At 37.1% G+C, this 27,122-nt stretch overlaps 1 protein-coding gene across 9 annotated transcripts in view; it reads left to right on the top strand.

The window, feature by feature from the left end:
* PPP1R12A (protein phosphatase 1 regulatory subunit 12A) overlaps positions 1-15,986 on the top strand; it is a 156,024-nt gene extending 140,038 nt beyond the window's left edge. For 6 of the 9 annotated variants that reach the window (XM_028490412.2, XM_028490413.2, XM_028490411.2 and 3 more), the window contains 5 exons: positions 2,228-2,332; positions 7,711-7,758; positions 11,199-11,249; positions 12,107-12,276; positions 13,768-13,854. In XM_028490412.2, the coding sequence (XP_028346213.1) occupies positions 2,228-2,332; positions 7,711-7,758; positions 11,199-11,249; positions 12,107-12,241 (339 nt within the window). In that variant the 3' untranslated portion in view covers positions 12,242-12,276; positions 13,768-13,854. Of the gene's footprint in view, positions 1-2,227; positions 2,333-7,710; positions 7,759-11,198; positions 11,250-12,106; positions 12,277-13,767 lie in introns of all 9 variants that reach the window. The other 3 variants (XM_028490409.2, XM_007101006.4, XM_007101004.4) reach the window with 1 other exon arrangement.
* Positions 15,987-27,122: the final 11,136 nt, after the last annotated feature.

The raw sequence follows: 27,122 nt of genomic DNA, 5'->3' as shown, positions 1-27,122 counted from the left end.
TGAGAGAGTGGCATGGACATTATTTGTTTATTTGAAGGAAAAGGGAAAGTACCCAGGACTTCCTGCACATTTAAGTCTCTCAGGCCAGTACTGTAATACTGTGGTTGAGCTGAAAGGGGGCACTGAGTAGATTTGGGGTAGGGGGAGGGTGTTGTGTGTGCGTGTGCGATCTTTTCTTTACTTGTTAATAGGAAGCAGCCAAACAAAGAATATAGCGTTTCCCAGGACAGTATAGTATTTCCTAGGTAACAGAAAAACTTGTGATAGTTCAAGTGCTGTTAAGGATTAAGGATGGAACTAATTAAGAAATAAGTCCTGGCAACAAAATAATCTAGAATTCTGAAGATCATGATTCTTCATATTGTAGGCTTTGAATAAACCTAATGAAGTTTGTTGTGGAGGAAAAAGGTGTGCGGTATTTGTACATGGCCCCAGGTATTTGGTGGCTATTTGAATCACCCACTTTCTTACAAGCCAAATCAACAAGAAAAGGAAGGTAGGGGGTCAGTTTATGTTAGGAATAAGATTCATTCATTCATTAAAGAACTGAACACTGAATTGTGCTTAAATTAATAGTGAAGTTCTGCTCATGGGCGGTGGAGATGGAGATCCTGTCCCTGCTCTTATGAGCATCTTCCTGACGACCTTATCATATAATGATACAAATCAATGGATAATTTTTAAATTGAAACCATTATCCTGAAATAAACAGTTTTATATAAGTGTGTAACAAAAGAAAGTGACAGGGCCTAAGGATAGATTTCCTAAGGAAGTAACACTTCAGCCAAGAACAGAAGGAGGATTAGTAGTTAACTGGTAAAAATGGGAGAAAAAAGTGTTCCAGATGGAGAAAAGGGCAAGCACACAGACCAGCCTGGTGGTGGGAGGGTACATGATGTATTGAAGTAATTAAATTTTCAGTGTGGCTAGTAGAGCGAAGGGGATGGTGGTGTGAGTTTGCACTTACAGATGTGTAGGCTGGGACCAAACCATCAGTGCCTTACAGGCTGTTTTAAGGACTTCCTTATACTGAGAACATTGGGAAGCCATTCAAGGGTTTTTGATGTATGGAGGTTAATGGAATGGTTGGCCTATGAAAATTATTAGATTGTCATTTTGAAAATTTAACTCTTGCTGCTTTGTATAAAACAGATTAAAGGGCTTCCCTAGTGGCACAGTGGTTGAGAGTCTGCCTGCCGATGCAGGGGACACGGGTTCGTGCCCCGGTTTGGGACGATCCCACATGCCGCAGAGCGGCTGGGCCCGTGAGCCATGGCCCCTGAGCCTGCGTGTCCGGAGCCTGTGCTCCGCAACAGGAGAGGCCACAACAGTGAGAGGCCCATGTACCGCAAAAAAAAAAAAAAAAAAACAGATTTAAGAGAGGTCAGGAGAACAATTCTAATAATAGAAATGTCTAGGTAAGAGATGATTGTAGACATCTACGGTTGTAGTAGTAGAGATGAGGAAAAAAGAAGTAGTAGATTCAAGTGCTATGAAAGTGTTCAAGAAATATTTCACTTTCCTTTTACCTTTAGTAAAAATAATACAAGTGTAATGATAAATGGAACTGATACTCCCATCTCAGTATCAGGAATTAAAGAGTGAATGATAGGCAGAAAAGCTCACAGACCCCAAATAAAAATCATAATGCTCCTTGTTTTTGTTTTGTTTTGTTTTGTTTTTTGCGGTACGCGGGCCTCTCACTGCTGTGGCCTCTCCCGTTGCGGAGCACAGGCTCCAGACGCACAGGCTCAGCGGCCATGGCTCACGGGCCCAGCCGCTCCGCGGCATGTGGGATCTTCCCGGACCGGGGCACGAACCCGTGTCCCCTGCATCGGCAGGCGGACTCTCAACCACTGCGCCACCAGGGAAGCCCCCATAATGCTCCTTAACTCCAGCTGTGGTCACTGTGCAGCTGTGTGGTCCCTCTTTATCAGATAACTGAATTTTTTTAATGGAAACTGAAAAGTCAGGATTTTCAGTGAAGTAATAAATTTTAAATACCAGAACTAGTTTTTAGAGAGTTTATGTGGGACAAATACACCTGAATAACCAAAAATTTCTGCCTTGAGACCACAAGCATTAAAATATTTTTAATGCTTTCTTTAGTAGTTCATATGTTACATTAATCTTTCTATTTTAATATTGTAAAGTAATCAATGGGAAATCTTCTTAAAATAGTAAAAAAGCAGAAAAGTAATTTGTTCTTCTCCCCTAATTTGTATAGCTTTATGAACAAATTCTAGCTGAAAATGAAAAGCTGAAAGCACAGCTACATGATACAAATATGGAACTGACAGATCTTAAATTACAATTGGAAAAGGCCACCCAGGTTTGTACCTTTTTCTCTTTGTTACTCTAAAGATAATGGTTGTGATGTATTCTATCTAAAAATTGCATTGAAATGTTCTCTTGTGTTCTAGATATAAGTTTGGTTATTGATAATAGCTTATTTATTAATAGGACAGAATCAAGATAATACAGTTTACCGATAATTTACTTTCTTCTAAAGTAAATTTAAAATATGGACGTATATAGCCCTACGGTAGAAAGTCAAAGTATTTTTAAGCCTTTTAATACCTATGTTGTGGTACATGAAGGATTTTAAATGCTTATTTCCAGCATACCAAATGTAGCAAGGCAAAGCATCTATACAGAATCTTCTTAAAGCCATAAAATTTGGTATAATAATTTTTATTCATTATGAATGTTTCCTGTTTAATCAAAAAAACCTGATTTGACATAATAATTCTGGAAGAAGATAATTTTAGTCATAACTCCTTTTACCTTCCTTCTGTGCAACAACCTAGCAGAGATAATTTTAGACAATAAAACTAGGATAGCCAAGCAGAACTCAGCTTTGTACATATGATCTAGGACGTGTATGATCTAAGAATTGTTTCCCAAGCTCTTTTTTCATAAAACACTAGTTCTGGGAGATAGTTCTGGCACATTCCCTCTTCCTTCTCTTGCCCCCCTTCAAAACAAAAAAAAGAAGAGGAAAGAGCTTTGTGATCCAAGAAACTGAGAAATACCATATATTCTATATCTTGGAGATTTTACAGGATTTATTTATATGTTAAAGGCTCTAACGAGTCCTGTAATTTTTAAGGAAACAAACTTGTTTAATTTTAACATAAGACTTTCTAGCATAAACACATTTCTGCACTAAACTTTTAGAATCCAGTTTGAAAACACTGATCTAAAATGGCGTCCTCAGTTCTATAAATGAGACTGCATACTTTCTGTGACCATTCTTTTATACTCATCTTTCTCATAATTTTTAAAATTACTTCTCTATGTTGAACTTACACTTATTACCAGGTCCTTTTTTGTTGTTAACCACTATTACATTGTGAAGCAATTGTATATGTCCAGTGGAGACTGTGCTAAATTTGCAGGTATCACGCTAACCTTGTGAGGTTATGAAGACTCAGATTCCATCAGGTAATGAGGGTTTACTATGAAGATACACAGTGAAGTACAGCAGAACAAGAACACGTTTCATTGTGAGGCGTCATAAAAACTTGGACTATCACACAAGTTTAAACTTGCCGTCTTACACTTAGGCTTCATGGTAAACTGGAATGTCATCATTCTTCAGGTTGCATTAGTAGCTTAGTGAGCCGCTGCAAAATATCATAACTAGTTCCCTGAAAATAGTTTCAGCTCTAGAGATTTGGTCATAATATTTTCTAAATAAAAATGTCCACTGGTCCCTACTGTAGTATTCTGTCTTATGGTGATTCAGCTAATCTGTGTTTCCACTGCTTACTCTGTTTCCACTGCCATCTCTATGTTTCTCTGCTTTTCTGCCTACTCTCGTCATCTAATTCTTCCTATATGTTTCTCATTCAAACTCTAGAAGAGAGGGGAACTGATAGAATTAGCCAGTTATCATCAACATGAAGCAATCCTGTTAGTGCCCATGGACCTATTAGTGACCATTTCATAGGACACTGGACAACTATTGCAAGCTTCCTTTGGGTCAGGTACCAATTTCTGATCCCGTTGACTGTGGCCAGAGAAATAAGTCACTGCATTAAAGGGTATGACAGCTTCTGCCTTAGCAGGCATTCTAAGTATCATGCCCAGTATACTGAATTAATAATAGGAGGGGTAATTAGAGTATGAGATATTGAGTAAATATTCAAAGTTAGTATCTTATACTATGTAAATGTCATTTCAAAAATTTAGGGATATATGTAAAACTGATAGGACATTAAACTTTTTGTTCAATTTTAGAGTTACTTATCCTGAGCATTTAAGTCTACTGTGAATCTTTCCACCTGATGTTTGGGTTTTTTTTTTAACATTTCTTTTGTAACTGTTCATGAATATACATAGTAGTGGCAGTTTTGATAGTCACGTGGAATTTTTCCAAGGGAACGATCATCCTGTTAGGAATTAATCTTGGGAATTCCCTGGTGGTCCAGTGGTTAGGCCTCCGTGCTTTCACTGCCGTGGGCCCAGATCCAATCCCTGGTTGGGGAACTAAGATCCACTAAGATCGTGCAAAAGGCACAGCACTGCCAAAAGAATTAAAGTTGAAGTTTAGGTCTATGTGATAGTATTTAGCCAAGGACTCTAGAATCCTTGAATCCTGCCTTAACCGAGCCACCCTACTCCCTGTACACAAGTCTCCAAGGGAGGGAAATAGGCTAATTTACCAGAAACCAGTTGATGAATAATTATTTTGTCAAATGTCAATTCACCAGGTTTACCAATTGTTATTTTAACAGCTTTTACTAGAATATTTACCAAAAATATTAACTAAAGTTGGGCTTCCTTGGTGGCGCAGTGGTTAAGAACCCACCTGCCAATGCAGGGGACACAGGTTTGAGCCCTGGTCTGGGAAGATCCCACATGCTGCAGAACAACTAAGCCCATGAGCCACAACTACTGAGCCCGCATGCCCACCTAGAGCCCGTGCTCCGCAACAAGAGAAGCCATCGCAATGAGAAGCCCGTGCACTGCAACGAAGAGTAGCCCTCGCTCACCTCAACTAGAGAAAGCCCACAAGCAGCACTGAAGACCCAACGCAGCCAAAAATAAAAACAGTTAAAAAATTAATTAATTAATTAAAAATAAAATAAAAACATCAAAAGTATATCAGAATTAGCTGAAAGTCTCATCTTTTTTTTTTTTTTTTTTTTTTCGGTATGCGGGCCTCTCACTGTTGTGGTCTCTCCCGTTGCGGAGCACAGGCTCAGTGGCCATGGCTCACAGGCCCAGCTGCTCTGCGGCATGTGGGTGGGATCTTCCCGGACCGGGGCACGAACCTGTGTCCCCTGCATCAGCAGGCGGACTCTCAACCACTGCGCCACCAGGGAAGCCCCTCATCTTTTTAAAAATTGTTTATTTTTGGCTGTGTTGGGTCTTCGTTTCTGCTCACAGGCTTTCTCTAGTTGTGGTGAGTGGGGGCTACTCTTCGTTGCAGTGCGCAGGCTTCTCATCGCGGTGGCTTGTCTTGTTGCAGAGCGCGGGCTCTAGGTCGTGGGCTTCAGTAGCTGTGGCATGCGGGCTCAGTAGTTGTGGTGCATGGGCTTAGTTGCTGCGCAGCATGTGGGATCTTCCCAGACCAGGGCTTGAACCTGTCTGGGAAGGTTCCTGCCTTGCAGGAACCTGCCTTGCAGGTGGATTCTTAACCACTGCGCCACCAGGGAAATCCCTGAAAGTCTCATCTTATTTGAAATTCTGAATTTGATTTCTAACAGTAAGCAATGGGAATACATTAACTTTTTTTCCAGAAAGAGTAAGCACAAAAAACAAAATAATTTAAAACAATAGATTAGGAATTCCCTGGCAGTCCAGTGGTTAGGGCTCCGTGCTTTCATTGCTGAGGGCACGAGTTCAATTCCTGGTTGGGGAACTAAGATCCTGCAACCTGTGCAGTGTGGGCAAAAAAAAAAAAAATTAAAATAAATAAAACAAGTTCGATGGCCATGATTTAGATCTTTATTTATATACTATAACGTTAAAAAAGAAATTGTGGGGCTTCCTTGGTGGCGCAGTGGTTGAGAGTCCGCCTGCCGATGCAGGGGACACAGGTTCATGCCCCGGTCCGGAAAGATCCCACATGCCGTGGAGCGGCTAGGCCCGTGAGCCATGGCCGCTGAGCCTGTGCGTCCGGAGCCCGTGCTCCGCAACGGGAGAGGCCACAACAGTGAGAGGCCCGCATACTGCAAAAAAAAAATAAATAAAGGAAAAAAAAAAAGAAATTGTGCAAAAAAGGGTCAAAAAGTAACTTGGTTTACAAGCCCTGATGATACAAAAATATGAATGAGGGAAGTCCCCTAAAGCAATGGTTTTTATTTTATTTATTCATTTATTTTTTAATAAATTTATTTATTTATTTATTTTTGGCTGCTTTGGGTCTGTTGCTGCATGCGGGCTTTCTCTAGTTTTGGCAAGTGGGAGCTACTCTTCATTGCAGTGCGCGGGCTTCTCATTACGGTGGCTTCTCTTGTGGAGCACGGGCTCTAGGCATGAGGGCTTCAGTAGTTGTGGCATGTGGGCTCAGTAGTTGTGGCGCTCGGGCTTAGTTGCTGCACGGCATGTGGTACCTTCCCGGACCAGGGCTTGAACCCATATCCCCTGCATTGGCAGGCAGATTCTTAACCACTGTGCCACCAGGGAAGTCCCAAGAAATGTTTTTTAAATCACCAAAGTAAACAGTGAAGTTGTGCTTAATCAGTGATGAACCATATATGTGTATGTAGAGAGAGTTTTTTAAAGTATATTTTGTGGTTAATGATCATAGCAGAGCATTCTTATTAAGTAGTTGTCAAAAACCATGTTTGGTAAATTTTTTAAATTGGTTATTCAGCATATTGGCTTCTGGGGAAAATGAGCCTTTTGATGAATTCATTTTCAGCAAATAGACCAGGAATCCCAAGGGAGATGTATGAACAGAGGTCAGTGTAAATGAGAACTAAGCACTTGTTTTTTAACTGGTCCTCTGCTCAATACCCATATGCACAGCTCTCTGGTATTGAGTGCAGCATGTGGCTTAAAACCCCAAGGGTCCTTTTCATCCCCCAGATCTCGGTATTTATCAACTTTAGTTGATTGCATAGTACAAGAAGCAGAAAAAAATGAGACCTGAGCTTACCAGAAGAAAAGCTATATGGCTAGGATTTCTTATAAGTGACAGTGGATATGAACCTTCTTACCAATTTTGGAACATGGATGATTGGAAAAAAAACCTCTAGAAAAGGAGTGAGCAAGACTAAGGTAGCTGTGAGAGAGGACAAAAAGGCCAGTTTACTGGTCTGACTGCATGGATACACTCACTCAACCTGGTCCAAAGTACATTTCAGTCAGGGTCGTGGAATCTGAGCACTAAGGTTAGCCACTCTTCCTGGTGTAGGAAAAGAGAGAACTTGAACATCGGAGGGAAAACTAGGATATTTTTGGATTTGTTCCATAGTACTCACCCATCCTTACTCTCAGCTCAACTGTAAAGACCCAAGGAAAAATGATACATAAATGATGAGAACTGTGGAGACCATTGTATTCCTAAGCATTCCTCTAACTCTTTAGTATTTCAGTAGAAATCCTGTTTTCTCTGTTCTTTGCTACACCTGTGATTTACTCCTGAATAGTGTGATTTCTTTGGATACCAGTAGAGGAAAGTTACTGTGGTCCTCTCTCTTTCCCCATCTTTATTGCAGTTACATCTCTTTTATATTTCTTACTTCCTTGCAGAGACAAGAAAGATTTGCTGATAGGTCACTATTGGAAATGGAAAAAAGGGTAAGTGTCCATCCTACTGAATAAGTAATCATTTTCCCCCTTTGTTTTTTATATAAGCAATGGTAGGTTTTTTGGTTTTCTTTAGTTTTGTTTTTATGGATGGTAGTTTTAATTAGTTTAAATTAATATTCAGTAATTTGATTATGAATGTTTTCTAGCTTATCTTCTTTATAGAGTCTTATGGGGTGAAATTACCTTGTTAAATTTAATTTACCATGTTCTTTTAATGTACAAAAAAACATATCTTGCCTTAATTCTGAAATGTGCACATTGTGATAGTGAATCTGATATTTTTTAAATGCCATTTATCTCTCTTTGATTTTCTGTGATAATATACTTAAAACACTTTAATCATATATACATTTAGTATAATTCTTTACAAAATTAAAATACTTCCATTCTTAAAGTTTTTAAAGATCTGGGGACCAAATTTTCAAATTCTTTTTAAAGTTAATTTAACAATATATTATTTAATTTTGAGTTTAAATATTTAACTTAAGTAGGCTCTTCTAAAACAAAAAAAGATTACAAGAAAATCCTTTTACCATTTTATGTCTTTCTACAATTTTTTATCTGGCCATGATATATTCACTTGTATTTTTCTCCTTTTATTATTATTATTGCCCAGGGATTTGTCAGTGGGCATAAGAAAAACTCCACAAGTTTAGTCTGAGCAGTTGAAGATCTATAAATGATCAAAAGTTAATGGAAAAATTAACTCAAAGAGTACCTGTAGTACAGCTGAGCAGTGGCTAGATTTTCAAGGTTTCAGCCAGAGGAGAAATTACATACTGTGGAGCTCTGATCTCTAGATCAAAGAATAAATAGTCAAGAGCACTTGATATGAGAATATTTTCTTCCATTCCATTTTAAAAATTTACCTTGTTGACCCCAAAAAAGGAGAGAAATGATAAAAAATACCGAATATATAAACAGCCGCTGGGCCCGCGCGTCCGGAGCCTGTGCTCCGCAACGGGGGAGGCCGCGGCGGTGAGAGGCCCGCATACCAAAAAAAAAAAAAAAGTTAATGGAAAAATTAACTCAAAGAGTACCTGTAGTACAGCTGAGCAGTGGCTAGATTTTCAAGGTTTCAGCCAGAGGAGAAATTACATACTGTGGAGCTCTGATCTCTAGATCAAAGAATAAATAGTCAAGAGCACTTGATATGAGAATATTTTCTTCCATTCCATTTTAAAAATTTACCTTGTTGACCCCAAAAAAGGAGAGAAATGATAAAAAATACCGAATATATAAACATAATAGTTAATGTCTATGTCATTTACTAAATTGTAACATATAATAACTCCTAGTTTTATTATGATTTCATGAGGTTTTAAAAATCATTGTTCTGGGCCATTTAAAAAACTATTGATCTGGGCCCGTGAGCCATGGCTGCTGAGCCTGCACGTCCAGAGCCTGTGCTCTGCAACGGGAGAGGCCACAACAGTCAGAGGCCCACGTACCACAAAAAAAATAAATAAATAAAATAAAATAAATTAAAAAAATAAAAAAAATTAAAAACTATTGATCTAACTTATAATTGCTAAAAATTTGGAATCACTTATTTTATTAAATTTAATGTTGATTATTATACCACAATATAACTTACTGAATTTTATATCCAAGATATGCGAAACAGTAAAGAAATGTTTTCAGTTCTCTTTTATCCATACTAATAGTTGAGATGAAAGACATAGATAACCATATACTTAATCAAAATATTATTTATTTTGGAGATAGTCACATTTTAAGAATATTTTATTTTTGTGAAAGTAATGTATTTATTACCAAAATTTTAACAAAAGATGAAAATAAAATCTCCCTATCATGTAGAGATAAGTGACGGTTTAATGTCTATCTTTTTTTTTCATCTAGGCTTATACACCTACAATATATGCATGTTCATATTCTGACATTCTCACCTGACCTCCTCTTTCTGCCTGTCAAATGCAGATAAATTATGAAGTAGCTAATCTACTTTCAGTTTAACAGACATTGGTAATCATAGTGTTAATAATAACTGCTAACTTTTATTCAGCACTCTTTTACATACCAGGAAGGCACTGAGTTAAGCACTTTATATGCATTTTTTTTCTCTTAACCATATTTTTAAATGGTAATAAGTTTATTTGTTAAATATAAGAAATTTCCTGCAACTTTACAGTTGTCAATTTGGCAGTGAGGCAGTTCAGTATAGTGTTCTTGTCTTGCTTTACCACTACATAGTTAAAATCTTGAAGGCACATAATAAAATTGAGAATGATGGGGTTGTTACCTGTCAGTTGGAGGAAATAATGCTGTTGCTGATATTTCACAAAGTTATGAGGATCAAATATGATATTATATGTCCTAGTATTTTGAGAAGTGCAGTGGTTTTTATGAATGTGTCATGGATGTATTGTTAAATAGGAGAAAGATCTGTTTATCAAAAGTAACATTTTTGTCTGTGTAATAATGTTTAAACATGCTAATGGTAGAATAACACAGTACTTATAAGACTATGAGTAGGATTTCATCTATTTTTTAAAATCACATACTCTAAAAACGTTAACATTTACAGTAAATGTACTGCTTTACTAAATATCAACATTAATTATTAATCTGGGAAAGAATGTCTTAGAAATAGTTTCAGTGTGATTAAACTAAATTTAAATGGTTTGTATCTGAAAGGTGACCGGCAAGAGTCAGTATCTTCTGGGCGGTATGACCTAACCAAAGTTTTAAGCACATTAATTACTGCTGCTTGCTTTTTGCATAACACCCTAGAATGCTTATTATTTAAGGGAGAATAAAACTGTACACTGCAGTAATATACTGTATGTTGCCTTTGCCTATCACTCTTTGAAACAAGGTAGTTTAAAATAAATGCTACAGTTGCTCTTCATTAGATTCACTGCATTAATGCTACGCAGAGTATCAAAGTAAATACAAAGCTATAAAGTCAATTGGACAAATAATGACTAGTTAACATTGTGGGTGGAGGAGATGAACATCTCTTAGATCCTTTTGAAATTTTAAAGTACAGATATTTTAGGCACGTTTGCTTCTTGCTTTTCTGCTTTTTATCACTATAGAGTAATTGCATCTTTGTGTGAGTTTCTTTTTTTTTTTTCTTTTCTATTCAGTCCTCAGTCTTGAGTATTGGTTTACTCTATCCCTAAGTTTTATGTGAACTAAAAACAGTTTGAACGTGTTATGTAGCATCTTACCAGAAAGTCAAAGCTTTAAAGAAAGAGCTTATCGGAAGTAACAAAATAATGATCTTCATATTTATTTCTCTCAAATTTTGGAAAGCTCTTTACACATCACTGGCATCGCATCTTTTTCTACACTGCTCCTGATTTAATTTTCATTCTAAAGTGTCACTATTTCACAATTTAGAAGAAAATTTAAGAATATAATCATTATATCATTAACATTAGTACCTTAAATTCATCTAGGAACGAAGAGCTCTAGAAAGAAGAATATCTGAAATGGAAGAAGAGCTCAAAGTAAGTAAATCACGCTGCAGCATAAACTCAAAATTTACAGTACCATTACAGATACTGTGTTTACATTAATTGTTCTTAAAGCCGCTTATACAGTTTGTGAGTTATCTATATCTTGTGCTTCTCTTTCTTCCTAAATCCAGGTTTTAGGTGAGCTAGAAAAGTATTTAAAACTCAAATCTTTTTGTTAATCAGTTTTTATGGCACTTTTGATGTTCAGGTATAGAATAAATTGGACAATAATGACTATAAGATTTGGGATTTATCATTTATTTGTTGCAGTTCAAATACTCTGTTCCTTGGAGAATAACTGGTGAGGAGTGATCACTATAAAAATGTTCTCTTGAAAATAAAGGACATTAGAGTAGTGGACAGTCAGAGGTACAGTTTATCAAACTCTGTATCACCTGTGAAAATAAGTTCATTTTGAATATTGGAAGGTACATTCTTCTCATGAAAAAAAGGAATGACATAGTTAATTGATTACCTCTTATTACATTGTCTTGCATAAAATATCTATCACATTATGAATTAATGGACTAATGCATAGGAAATTATGCCCATAGAATTAGAATTTCAAGATTTAAATGTTTTTCTATTGAATTATTTAGTTTCTTATTAAAACATTATTGAATGGCTTTGGAGAAAATGTTTTTGGATTTTGTTTGCCTGTGTATTTTGTTTGATAAGGAATTTTAGAACTACACTGTTTACTTTTGCAGATTTCATGGAATATTCTTTTAAGACTCTTAATTTTTTTCTTCTTACATTTGTTATCTGTGATTCTTTATGTTTTCATTGTACTCTTTTCCACTTTCTTATTTTTTATTTTCTATTTCTTTATGTTCTGATTCCTGCAGAATCTGCACCAAATAAAGCAAATTCAAACTCTGAGAGAATTAAATGAGCGACTGCTGACTGAGAATAGGGCCTTGACAAGAGTGGTAGCCAAACGCTCAGGGTTCTGTAGGCAACTGCAGTCTGTGAATCTATAATTTATAGTTTCATCATTTCTTCTTAGTAGAGCCAGGCAGGTGTTTTTGTATTAGTAAGCGTGTCTTGAGCTCACTTTTACAAATTAATGCCATTGTGTCTGGAGCTTATATAACTGTTTAATTATGCATGGCTTCTCAGAATGTTAGAAAGTGTCACTAATTGTGTATTGTGACTGATAAACTGCAGTAAACTGAGGGAATGATCGAGGCGTTTAGATAAAAGACTTGTCTGCACTTTTGCAAAGCTAGTGCACATTTTGGCTCTACGAATATTTTAGCACTTAAAAATATGGCTGTTTAAAATTCTTTACTAGAAAGAAAATGGAACATGTATTTTACATATAATTAATATATGTTGAAGCCAAAGATTAAACTTGAATTATCTGCTTTTCAAAATAATGTCATTTTTAGTCAGAACCATCTTCGTTAATATTCACTTAGTTCTCTATTAACAGAGGTATCCTAATACACTTATTAGTTTATCCTAATAAACTTCAGATTACTGTATTTTATATCCATGCATTCTGAGCACAGGTAAGAATTGATTGGTTCCACATAATATTAAACTCTTCATAAAGATTTTGCTTAAGGTAATTTTGCAAGTAGTTTTACTTTTATCTAATTTGATAACCTAGTACATTTTGAAAGCTGAGGAAAGAGACCTAAATATCTTGGAAAGTATATTTTAATGTCTAAAGTATAAGCCATTCCATTTCCAAGCAAATCTGGCAGAGCACATGTGATTTAAATCATTCTTAGTAGAAAATCCAATTAACTTATAATAATTCCACCCCCTCCTTCAGTTTGTCTGTAAAACAAAAAATAGTTTTGTTTTCAGGATGTAAGGGTGTGTTTTTCTATTTACTCCAAATACTAGTTATCTTTTTCTATGCTTGGATATTTTTATAAATTCAGACTTACTACTTTGGCTTATAAATTATTTTATATTATTCTAATGATAGTAATAATTGCTTTGTTACCATTTAATTGAGCACTTATCTTGGATCAGACATTGTACTAGGCACTTAAACTTAGTACAAGGTAAATCATTTAAGGAATTTTAATAATTTAGAACAAGTCTAATTCCCTCAAAACTTCCCTAAATAGGCTGGTTTTCTTGTGGAATAACAGTATGGTTTGAGGTCTGACATAAATAAAGCAAAAGGCCTTAATTTAGGCTGACAGGAACTCTTAAAGGAATTCCCTTTAAGAGCCTATCCTAACAAAAATAGGCTTCCTTTCCTTGGCTGCTCTAATATGGTGTGCTCGTGACTCATAATGTCAAGTGATTTAGTACATTTCAGTTGATAACTTTGGGAGAATAAACCTTTCATTTCATCATTTATTAAACTAATTAGCTTCACAGATGGGGGGGTTTCTTCCTGATACATGTTTTAGTCACTAGAAATATATATAACTGACAAAGCTTGTTCATGTGTCTTGTGGTAAAAATATAACATTTATTAAGAATCATATTTTATCTTTTTATTGAATTAAAACTTTCTCTTCTGTTTTTCCTCTCATAGATGTTACCAGACCTAAAAGCAGACAACCAGAGGCTAAAGGATGAAAATGGGGCCTTGATCAGAGTTATAAGCAAACTTTCCAAATAAAAAAAGAAAAAGCAGCAAGTAATGGAATTGCACATATTAGTAACCCAGTGGACCATAATTGACAGTCACTGGAAGCCTGGGAAGAATCCTTGGAGACTGTCATTTTTGGATATCCTGCCAAATGCCCTCTTATCTAGGAGTTTTGTTTTGTTTAATTTTCTGGTGGTTTTTTTTTTTTTTTTTTTTTTTTCCCTTGTATCAAGACCATTGTTTCATGTTAATGCAGCTGCTGAGAAGATTTTTTTTTTTATGACTGAGAAAACTTGTTTACAGCTCCAGCATATAAGGAAAGTGTTCAAGGCCAGATATGCCTCAGATATTTAACCAGTAAGCCTTAGTTGTACATAAATACTTTTGTGTCAACAAAAACTCAGCTCTCACAGAAGACAGTTATTCAGCATTTTTTGATGTGCCACAGTTTCCAGTTTTTCGATATTTAATTTTTTTTTTTTTTTTTTTTTTTTTTTTGCTTTACATCTGAGTTTGGGTTTGTATTTTTTTCCTTCTAACTCTTCATGTGGCAGACTCTTCTCCTGTCTCACAGCTTTCTCATTTACAGAAAAGAACACTTGCTCTTCTGAGATCATTGTCATATATTAGGCTAATGCTGTGTTGTCCCCCACCTGGAACTGAATTGCTTGGTGGAACATTTGCTTTCACTGTTTGTGCAATATGCATTTATTCCTTATATGAATGCTTTAAAGTCAGTTGAGATTAGATTCTTTTAAGTCCTGTTTTCTGCCTTCATTGGTCACTTTTTTGTTTTTGTTTGTTTTTTTATTATTGTAGTATAAGATGTTAGATTCTTTAATCTTCACATTCATTTTAGCAGGTACTGAGTGATGCTGTATATATAAATAAGTGTATTGTTTTGATTTTTAGACCACCACATGGCATGCTTGACTGTTTTCTTATTTCAAATGTCTGTTAATGCAAAGTAGGCTACTCCATAATAGTGTTAAAAACAAAATTTGCTAACAATGTGATATAAAGACTTTTAAAATAACACGTTTATGTGGAGCCCTATCTTTACAAAAGTTTTCTACTGTAAAATGCTTTTACTTTTATTTGCAGTTTTCATTTGATAGTATTCAACCATAATTAAAGTTCCATAAGGTAATTGCTTCACATTTCACATACCTGTATTTATCTGAGTGCTGTCTATAACTGTTGTGCTAGCCAAAGTAATGCTATGAAATCATTTGCAGACTTAACGTGAGTTCTTGTTAAATGCACTGTTATTGCCATGTGAAGAGGCATTGACTTTGATACCACCATCATGTTCAGACCATTTTATACATTTCAGTGGCCTTTTTTAAAAAAAAGCAAAACCAAGTACATATGAAGATGGCTTTTATTTGGACAAATAGCTTTTATATTTTCATTAAACCATGCAAAAAATACTCTATCTCTCTGGCACATAACTGTCTCCTTAACCACTGAACAGTTCAGCCATTTGAATAAATTGTACATTGTAAAGCTTATAGTAGCTAATTGTATTATTGATTGTATTGTATACTATATTAAATGTGAATTTGTACCCCCTTCATTTTAAAAGGTCATTGTGTTCTACTGCCTATTTTAGATTACTTTGGGGTTGGGAAAGGGTGTTTTGGTAAGCAGGATTTTAAGTCCTCTCTTTCTTGATTGGTTTTATGAAGATATAAGGTTATGCTCTTACTACCAAGCTCAGGATTCTTGATTTTTAAAGGTACAAGGATAGTTGTGGGAATTTTATTTTTGGTTATATTTGAACTGTATGAATGGTTGGTCTGAATATAAAGAATTTCCATGGTCTTATGTGGACGTAAAATATACAGATAATTGGTCAGTTTGAGTGACTGCAACATGTTCTGGTTGCACAACAGTTAGGCATGCTAAGGATTATATTTGTGAAGTTTGGATGCCTGTGAAGAATGATTAAATACATGTTTCTAATATTTTAGTGTTTTGTATTTAGGTTATTTATTCTTTGTATCTAAAACTGAACAGCTACTGTGCTATATTGATTTTATTGGTAGTATTGAGCAGACCTTGTTTCTGCATGAAACTAGTTGCAAAACCCACTATTTTGGAAATAAAAATGTATTTTGACATATACAAATAAAATGAATAAAACTATTTTAAATGTGTGAACTTTTACTGAAGACGTTTAAAACTTTGTTCTGAGATATTTAAATTCTGCATGGGTATTTTTTCACTAATTGCTTTACTTGGATTCCAATTGGAATAATTTTTGAAATTGTAATATTGTGATAATTTGCACAACATTGTACATGCACATCTGTAAATGCAATCTTAATTGCCATATTTATGCAATCTGTATCAATTTGGACAAATGTTTATATATTTTACATAAAGCTATCTGTGTGCAGAATCTGAGAACTAGTTTTTTTATGATAATAAGTGGGTAAAAAATAATGATAAAAGTGAGTCTCAAGATAGTGGCTTTGTAGCAAAAGATTTCATTTACCTAAATATTTTGTGGCTTCTAAATTAAACCTATGCTTTTTTGTAGTTGCAAACATAGGCTTGGGAATACGTATAAAGATAATATTCCATTGAAATGTAAAATAGTAGATCATTCTCCAACCTAGATTTGTCCAAGTTTCAACCCCCATCTACTACACATCTGTAAGTAGATGAGGCATTTCTGGTTTGGGAACTTTGGTAAAAGACTTGTAGTAAGCCGGTGTCTCTTGTTTCTACTTCCAGTACTTTCCCTTGCATGCTCACAGAATGATAGATATTACTGTTGTTTGTCCTCCATACAAAAAATTTCACATGCAAATACTTCAAACCAAATGCAAAGATTGAATTATCTAGGAGAGTATTCATAAGTAAAGTAGATATTCACTAATCCATTAGGCTACTTTATTCTTTTGCTTAAAGGTTTATTACCACTTAGTCTTTCCTGGCTAACTGAAAGAGTCATGACTCCAGTGTCAGCACTCACTGAGTGTTGTTGTAAGAAGAAAATATCCAGAGGTCAAATTGTCTCCAAACTAGGACCGTGTATTTCCCATAGGAAATAACAGCCTTGTAGGTTGTCCTTCACTTTGTCATTATAAGCAGAAAACAGAGAGAAAAGAAAAAAAAAAAAAACAGAAAGAAAACAGAAAAACTCTGTTAATGGTTATTAACAATCCATTAGCCATATCTTGCTAGAGAAAACCTTTTGTTGAAAAGATGAAAGCTGACTGATAAGCAGTCTTTTCTGTGATGTTCCATGTTTTATGCTGTCTGTGTGTGGTCTCTGTGTGTCTGAATGTGCATGTTCCACAGGGGTAACGTACATATGAGAGCCATTGTCCAAAAAGGATTGGGTGTAGAATGAAGTACTTATTTTCCTATTATATATCTCTAAATAGCTAAATTCATTTCTTTTTTTTTTTTTTTTTTTTTTTTTTTGGCTACATCAGTTCTTAGTTGCGGCACGTGGGGGTCTTCGTTGAGGCATGCGAGATCTTTTTGTTGTGGCTTGGGCTCTTCATTGTGGCACATAGGTTTCTCTCTAGTTGTGGTGTGTGAGTTTTCTCTCTCTAGTTGCGGGGCACAGGCTCCAGGGCATGTGAGCTCTGTAGTTTGCAGCATGCGGGCTCAATAGTTGCGGTACGCGGGCTTAGTTGCCCCGCGGCATGTGGGATCTAAGTTCCCCGACCAGGGATCGAACCCACGTCCCCTGCATTGGAAGATGGATTCTTTACCACTGGACCACTAGGGAAGTCCCTAAATACATTTCTTGACTTGCCTTTTAGAAAGCTTCTCTGGGGTTATGTGCTATGAAACAACAGAGTGCTTTCTTAGGTAAGTGACATAGTGTCATATTGCTGTTCCAAGCCCCCAAAATGAGCAGATTACAACGTAATAAATTTAAAAACACAGGAGTCAGAAATTTAAAATTCTATAATGTGACATAAATAATTCTATCTTATTACTATAATTTGAAATTTTACTACAAGTTTTCTAAAGTTTATTAGAAGTAAGCATTTTTGAGCCCGGCTGTCACAGCTTGTCACTGCTTAAATTCCAATAAACATATAGGTCACAAAAATTAACTATATTTTAATTTTAAAAGGTTGAAGAGAAAAAAAAGGAAATGTGTAAAGAAATGAGCAATATTAGTAGATTTTGTCCTGAATATTATTCAGCTTGTAGGGCCTGTACTTTGTCTTACAGGGTCTGTGACAGTGGGAGTGGGAAAGAGAAGGATTTACCTTCTCTACCCTTCCCCACGCTCAGTTATTCTTACAGGTCTGTTCTGATACAAGTCTGTTTCAATAGGATATCTCATTTGATTCTTACAACAGGCTGGGTGAATAAAGGTGAGAAGTTACAGGTGAGAAAGCTGAGATGTACAGATTATTAACTGGGTCAGCATCCCAAGCCTAGTACAAAGCAGAGCTCTTACTCAAACTTAGCGGTGGTTGCCATTGTTTTTTCCCCAGATCCTAATCTAGGACTTTCCCCCCTATATCACTTAGTTTGATCGTTTAACACTTTGAGGATGGCATTTCTTGGTTTTTTTTCTTCCACATTCGTTCCCTAATCCTACATTCCTGCCCTCACACCCACTAATTTTTTCTCTCCTTAGGACTAACTATTACTAAACCATTTGCCCTATAATGGGATTTTTTTAAAGATTAATGCTTTTAATGCTCAAGCATCTAGTTGATTTCCTGGTGCAAATTCTAACTATGCCCAGTAGACCATAAATTTATAAAAGATTTTCATATACCTACATGCAAAAGAACCTTTGCATCCTTCAAAAATAGATTGTTTTAATTGGTGATGGGAGCTTAATTCCCAAGAATCTTTCTTATTCCCAAGTAAGATAGGCAACATTGATAGTGCTGTGGTTTTAGCAGCAAATTTTTCTCCCCCACTGAAAATGTGTGGAATACCAATATATAAAACAGATAAAATTTGTATTCACATTAACTCACAGATATGACCCCAACCCAAAAGAAAGCACAGTTGGCCCTCTGCATCCACAGATACAGAGGGCCAACGGTACTATGCCAGTTTATTTAAGGACTTAAGTAGCCACAGATTTTGGTATCCGTGGCAGTCCTGGAACCAATCCCCCACAGATACTGAAGGATGCCTGTACTCAAAACATAAAATAGGTCTGTATAAGATTTGTGTGACAAAAGCATGACTCTCTCACTTGTTACTATATAATTCTTAGGATCAGAGCATTACTGAGCAGATGCATCTTAACTTCAGTTGCTTTCACAATAACCGTGCTAAACGTGCTCTAGCAGTATACTCTAGTGTGAGTGAGTATGTTCTGACCTAAAGAAAATCAAGACCAAGTACAGGACCTAAGAAGCTCCACACAAAAATGAGATAACTTGACAATATAACTTAGTGTGTATGTGCTCTCCAATGTTTTACAATTTGACATGTATGTGAGTGTATTCATAAATTTGAGGAAAGCATTTTAGCAAACAATTTGAATCAAAATTTTGTGGGATCCATAGCATATCTTTGCAAAACCTATGGGGTACTGATTTTTTAAACACTTGACAGGGTGGAAGGAACTTTGGATTCAGTCAGATGTAGATGTAAATCTCACCTACACCACTTTATAATTGTGTGACGCTGGTCAAATCATTTATGCATTCAGACTCAGTTTTTTCAAGTAAATGACATATCTGTGTAAAGTGCCTTGAACAGTTCTTGAGCTTAGTGGATTGATGCCCAACAAGTGTAATTATTATTACTTTGAAGAAATTACATTGATAATTTGTAACTTTTAAAACTACTAATTTACTTTAGAATATAAGTTACTTTTTCTGGGATCATTTGATGAATGTTTATAACGTATTTCCAAAGAATCTTTTAATGTGTAAAAAATTTTAATAGGATTGTTCTTAGAATATATTAAAGCAAAATTTTAGAATAATGTAGCCAATTAACCATAAACACCTATTTTTTTTTACTCTGGGGTCAGTAAGGGAGAAAGAAATTAGGTGGATTTCAGAGGACCTCCTTCAACCATTGGAAAGAAGGAAAAAGTACACCTCTGTAACCATGCCACATCTATCCTAACAGATTCCAGGAACACTGACTCTACTCGTGTGCATCTAATCCATCTGTGGACCCCAGTTCCTGTTACCAAAAGTGGGGGGATGTGTCAAGAAGTGTATAGGTGTGCCACACAAAATGCATTTGCCACAGAAGAGGCAGCTGGTAAGTATGGGCTAGTAAGTGTTTTAGTAAATAATGTTAGTCGCTACTCCATATTTCTTGTTTTCATTAAAATTCATAGTCTTTGGAATGTCAGGATTATCCCTACTTTTGGATGTTTTTAAAGTTTACATAATACTTCTCAGAAAATATCCTGAGGTCATCTGGGTCATTTATCAGCCTACAGATCAAGGTTATGCAACTAACCTTGTTGCATAATGATCTTCTGCATAAGAGTTGTATAATCTCATCTACTCTTTTGGTCTGAAATTTAGAGTCCTGCCCATCTCATTCTTACTCCATGCTAGACTGCACCTCTGATGTCCACTACTTCCTTTACTGTGACCAGTAATAGAAAAACCAGAGAGGAGGGGAGCTAAATTGTAGTATTTTCTACGTTCCAGACACCCTATACATACCTTGGTTTTCTGGTTTTAAATTCTCTTTAATCTCTTTCTTCTATTTTACTGTACTATGAGCTCCGTCAAAGGACAAAGTCTTTTTCATCTTTGTTCTCAGCAGTTAGTATAGTGTCTGGCACATAGTAGGTGTTTACTTGATGTTTTTAAAAGGGAAGAGTGAATCAATAATTGTGATACATTTTGTGGAGGAAAAAATCTTGATTGGCATCTAGGTTTTTAAGAAAGCTTTGTAACGTATTAAATATAAGCATTCTGATTCCTGCAGACTTTGTCTCAGTCATTCAAGTTCTTGTTAGCGCTAACAAGCCAGACTGCCCTACGGAGTAGGAATACACCCGGAAGCAAACAGGTAAAGATAAATCCCTGCCTTGTGGAGGTTACATTCAAGGAATGGGAAGATTGAAAATAAGCAGCTACACAATATTAGAAGATAACAGATACTATGGAAAAAATAGAGCAAGAAAAGAGATTTCAGGAATGAGGGAAAGCTTGTCAAAGAAGGCCTCACCGAGAAGGTAACATTTGAGCCAAAACTGGAAGGAGGGGAGGGCAAAAACTGTGCAGGTGTTTGGGAGAAGAGCATGTCCAGGCTGAGGGAGCCATGCAAGCAAAGGCCTTGAGGTGCAGATGTTCTTGAGTGTTTTGACAAACGGTAAGGCTAATGTAGTTATATAGCTAAGTGAACAAGAAGTAGAGTAGAGTAGTAGGAGAGAACGTCAGAGTCGGAGAGGTAGCCGAGAGCTGGATTAGGGACTTGTTTAGACGTGTATTGACCACGCTGTGCACTAGACTTGCTCCTTGAAGAGCTTTACTATCTTTGTCCATACACTTTTCTCAAGAATATTTTGTAGCTCTTTATAATAAAGCACATACTCTATAGCTGTAAAATTATTTTTTACAAGAGATAAGAATTGGATTATAAATTGGGGAGAATAATTATATTAGAAAATCTAGGCTTAGTTTCCTAAGGGGACACTTACTCAATTAAATGTAAAACATTTGGGCTTCCCTGGTGGCGCAGTGGTTGGGGGTCCGCCTGCCGATGCAGGAGGCGCGGGTTCGTGCCCCGGTCCGGGAGGATCCCGCGTGCGGCGGAGCGGCTGGGCCCGTGGGCCATGGCCGCTGAGCCTGCGCGTCCGGAGCCTGTGCTCCGCAGCGGGAGAGGCCGCAGCAGTGAGAGGCCCGCGTACCGGGGGAAAAAAAAAAAAAAAGTAAAACATTTGCTGAGGGCTTTCCTGGTGACGCAGTGGTTAAGAATCCACCTGCCAATACAGGGGACACGGGTTCGAGCCCTGGTCTGGGAGGATCCCACATGCTGCGGAGCAACTGGGCCCGTGAACCTCAGCTACTGAGCCTGCGCGTCTGGAGCCTGTGCTCCGCAACGAGAGGGCCGCGATAGTGAGAGGCCCGCGCATCGCGATGAAGAGTGGCCCCCGCTCGCCGCAACTAGAGAAAGCCCTCGCACAGAAACGAAGACCCAACGCAGCCAAAAAAAAAAATAAAATTTATTAAAAAAAAAAATTTGCTAAAACTCTGACAACCAAGTTAGAAATGGACAAATGGATTATTACAAACATCATTACTATGTAAAAGAAGCCCATCAGTTCATTGGGCAAAAAAACATTTCGGATCACTTCTCAGGAAGGAATTTTCTCATGGATTTTACAGTTGGTCTGTATACCTAATGTACATTGTCCTCATTTGTTTCTACTTTGTGGGGTAGTATTTCTCTTCAGATGGTCGTTTCTTACTTCTGCTTTAAAAAGAAAAATCTAGAATATAAGATGTGCTTCCACAAATGTTATGATATAGTTGCAAGAGAGATCAAAGTACTATAATCCAAGTGTGTAGTATTCACTATCTTTCTTGTCCTAGGAATGTCCCAGGACTGGTTAGCTTAATCATTCCCCTACAGCAGTGTTTCTCAAGCTTGAATCACCTGGAGAGCTTGTTCAAATATAGTTTAGGCCCCACTTTTATTTTCTAATTCAGTATTTAGGGTCTGGGATGGGGCAAGCGAATTAGCATTTCTGTCAAGTTCGCAGATGGTGCTGATACTGCTAGTCCAGGGACCATATTTTGAGACCTACTGCATTGCAATATCACGTGTTCATCTTCTAAATGGAAATGGAGAATTCAAAAGTAAAATCCCTTGTGAGAACCTAAAATGTAGATATCCTGTGTTAATAGTTAAAAGGAGATCATATAGCCCAAACCTTGAGTAACACCAGTGATAGTCTAAAAATAGAAGATCATGTGTCCAATCGTATCACATATACCTGGCTGGGAGAAAGGACTCATGCAGACAAATCGAATCCAGTTTACCAGGAAATCAAATAGAAATGGAAAAGGATTTTTTTTTTTCATATGAAACAAACATCTTGATGACAAGCCCATTACATTTGATCAGAAAAGAGGTAGCCAATCCCCTTACTTTGCCTTTTCTCTTCTTGCTAGAGAGACAAAAAGCCTAAAACTCCAGGTATAGGGCGGCAAATGTCCTAAAATCTAAGTCTCTTGCAAGTTTAAGTTAGGAAAGGCAACACAACTGCCTTCTTACATTTCAGGCCCAAGCTGCCTGCATTCCCTACAGTGCATCATAAACACTGCACAGCATGCTGAAGGGACTCAGTTACATCTAAAAATATGCATCCATTTTTGCTACATATCCTAAGTGACTAGATATATCAGGGTCACTACTTACTATAGCTAAACTCCTTTAAGGAAAATGGACTTAACCAGTTCATATATATGTATATATATTTAATCTATATCAGTAGATCATCATGAGAACATCACAAGACCAATAGTGTCAGCATCACCTGGGAATTTGTTAGAAATGCCAATTCTTGGGCTCCACCCCAGACTTGCTGAATCAGAAATTGAAGACAGGGCCTAGCAGTCTTTTTCAACAAGCCCTCAAGGGATTATGATGCAAGATAAAATTTGAGAACTACTAGCCTATATAGGCCTATAGGTTTCAAATCTAGATCACCTGGGCTGAAATGAACTAAATGTTAAAAAAAAAAAAAATTCTCAAAGACTGTACTAGTAGAGAATGAAAAGGATTATCAGTGGGGAGTGAGAAATCTTTAGCTATGTTGGGAGCATATTACTGGTTCCACTCAATCTTAAAAATACTAAGGAAGATTTTACTTTTACTCTTGAAACTGGAGTGGGGAGGTTCGTAATCAGATAAAATTAATCTGAAGTGGAGCAGATTCACCTCAAAGAAGAAAGCATCATCTTTAATGGATCCCTACAAAAGGAATCCAACAGGAGATTTTTGTTCGAGGGAAGATAATGTTATACTATAAAATGAGTTTATTATTCAGTGCTTATCAAGTAAAAGTGAAGTTTCTGTCCATTACAGGTTCCTACCTCTGGGTGAGGTACAAGATCACTGAGAAAACTCCATTCCTGAGACCAGAGATACAGGGTCTGGTTGAGCCTGAGGCTGAAGCAGGAATACAGAAAGCTCTTCCAGCCTCTCACTGCCCTCCCCAGCCCCCAGCAAGCACCAAATAAGAAGTACCAGGTAACAAGCAACAGAAGTGTATGGTGGGGGGGGAAGGTGCAAGAGCAGGGAGAGACCACTTGTGAGGAACAAACTGATAGAGAAGACTTAAGGTAGTAGCAGAACATTGAGAAAAAGTCTCTAGTAAACCAATTATCACCCTAACCACAAGGTAAATCCAATGAAATTTAAAACCAGTGGTAAATGTAGCAACAACAAAAGAAAAACCCACCTCAATTCCTAACTATATTGACTCAACCCTCTACAGGCCAGCAGAAGAGGTGTCATATCCAGTAATAAATACTGTAATAAATACTATGTATCTCAATCTCTACTGTTCTACGCATTATGAGCAGCAAGATATCAGTTAAGTACAAGATAGAAAAAAGCAAAAAAGCTTTTCCAAACCCATTGTCAAGAGACAAAGCAATCAGAACCAGATTTAGAGGTTGCATGAATGTTGGAATTATCTGCTAGGAAATCTAACATCATTATGAGAAAAAAATTAAAAATAAATAAAATCATTATGAGTAACATGTTAACTCTGAGTGGAAAAGGTGAGGAACAGGAATGAACAGACAAGGAAATTATAAGAGTGACTTCCCTGGCGGTCCAGTGGTTAAGACTCCACGCTTCCACTGCAGGGGGTGCACGTTCAATCCCTGGTCAGGGAACTAAGATCCCACATGCTTCATGGCACAGCCAAAAAAAAAAAAAAAAAAAAAAAAAAATGAAGCTGTAAGAAAGAGTCAAATGAAATAGTAGAATAAAAAACCAGGATAACAGGGTTTCCCTGGTGGCGCAGTGGTTGGGAGCCCGCCTGCCGATGCAGGGGACGCGGGTTCGTGCCCCGGTCCGGGAAGATCCCACATGCCGCAGAGCGGCTGGGCCCGTGAGCCACGGCCGCTGAGCCTGCGCGTCCGGAGCCTGTGCTCCGCAATGGGAGAGACCACAGCAGCGAGAGGCCCGCGTACCGAAAAAAAACAAAACAAAACAAAAAAAAATCAGGATAACAAATTGTAAGAATGTCTTCTACAGACACATTCAGATTTGACACAGCCAAGGAAAGAAAGAGTGAAGTTGATGATACGTAGCTAAATAGAAATTATCCAAACTGAAGCTCAAAAAGAAAAAATAAAAAAAGAGAGAGAGCAAAAAAAAAACAGAAACAACACAGCACTCAAAAGATGTTGGACAGGGCTTCCCTGGTGGCGCAGTGGTTGCGCGTCCGCCTGCCGATGCAGGGGAACCGGGTTCGCGCCCTGGTCTGGGAGGATCCCACATGCCGCGGAGCGGCTGGGCCCGTGAACCATGGCCGCTGGGCCTGCGCGTCCGGAGCCTGTGCCCCGCAACGGGAGGGGCCACAACAGAGGGAGGCCCGCATACCAAAAAAAAAAAAAAAAAAAGATGTTGGACAAAATCGTGTTGTCTAATATATGTGTAATTTGAATTCTAGAAGGAGAGAGAAAATGAGACAGAAGAAATATTTGAAGAGATAGTGGTCAAGAATTTTCTGAAAATGTTGAAATGTATCAAACCACAGTTGCACAAAGCTCAAGAGAATGCCAAGAAGGATTTAAAAAACAAACAAACAAAAACTAGGCACACTATATTCAAACTGCTGAAAGGCCAAAGTTACAGAGAAAATCTTGTAGACAAAGGGGGGAAAAGCGTTATATACAAACCTGTACAAGCCAAACAACAGTGGAGTGATGTCTTTAAAGTGCGAGAAGAAAAAAACTGATGACTGAATTCTATGCCCAACAAGACTATCTTTTAAAGACGAAGGAAAACTGCTTTTTCAGCCAAAAACTGGGAAAATGCAATAGCAGATCTATGCTACAGAAAAATGTTAAAGGAAGTTCTTTTTTTAAAAAAATAAATTAATTTATTTATTTATTTTTGGCTGCATTGGGTCTTCGTTGCTGCACACGGGCTTTCTCTAGTTGCGGCGAGCAGGGGCTACTCTTTGCTGCGGTATGTGGGCTTCTCATTGCGATGGCTTCTCTTGTTGGGGAGCACGGGCACTAGGCACGCAGGCTTCAGTAGTTGCGGCACGCGGGCTCAGTAGTTGTGGTGCATGGGCTTAGTTGTTCCGCAGCATGTGGGATCTTCCCGGACCAGGGATTGAACCTGTGTCTCCTGCACTGGCAGGCAGATTCTTAACCACTGCGCCACCAGGGAAGTTCTAAAGGAAGTTCTTGAGGCAGAAGTAATAGGATATCAGACAGTAATTTGGATCTCCCCAAAGAAATTAAGATTTGAGAAAGTGCTTAAAATGTAGGTAAATATAAAGGACATTTTTTCTTATACTTAATAGCTCTTAAAATAATTGACTATATGAAAAATAAAAACAATATATTGATGGTTTATAACATGTAAAAGTAAAATGTATGACAATAGCACAAAAGATGGAAGGGAATAATTAAGACCATATCATTATAAGATTCTTAGACTGCATGTGTTGCTTATAATGTGCTTTAATATGCTCTCAATTCTGGGATGAACTTAGAACAAGGACAGATTTCATTTTCACCTGAAATAAATAAGCCTGTTCACATATGTAAGGAGTTGAAAACTGCAGCATGATGTCCATTATTTTCCTTTGAATGAAAGGATTTTTTTTTTTTATAGAAATCCAGAAGTTGTCTAGGGACAGGTTAGTGAATCTCATCTTCAGTGCACAGACTGCAGCTCACAAATTCTCAAGCTGAGCAGAGATTTAGAGAAAGGGGCCCTCCCTGAGTCACACTTGTTTTGGAAAGGAGGGAAAATACTCCTCAGTTTTGTCCTGCAGTTCTTCCATGTGGTTTCAATAAAACTGGACACTTCATGATATACCTCCTCACTCTCAAGCCCAAGCAACAGTGGAAACATTCCAGTGTTTCCTTTTGCAATATGATTTTTCCAAAGATCCAATTTCCTTTAAGATCCAGAATCTTGTCACTTCAAATCAAAACCTTTTCTACAGGGTCTTACAGAGATTTGTTCAACTCGTTCATATGATTTTATAAATGTCTGCTGGAGCTCATGCAGTTGAATATCAAAAAAACAAACAACCCAATCCAAAAATGGGCAGAAGACCTAAATAGACATTTCTCCAAAGAAGATATACAGATTGCCAACAAACACAT

This window comes from Physeter macrocephalus, chromosome 6, assembly GCF_002837175.3.
Source record: "Physeter macrocephalus isolate SW-GA chromosome 6, ASM283717v5, whole genome shotgun sequence".
NCBI classification, from domain to species: domain Eukaryota; kingdom Metazoa; phylum Chordata; class Mammalia; order Artiodactyla; family Physeteridae; genus Physeter; species Physeter macrocephalus.
This window is presented reverse-complemented; position numbering and strand designations above follow the sequence as displayed.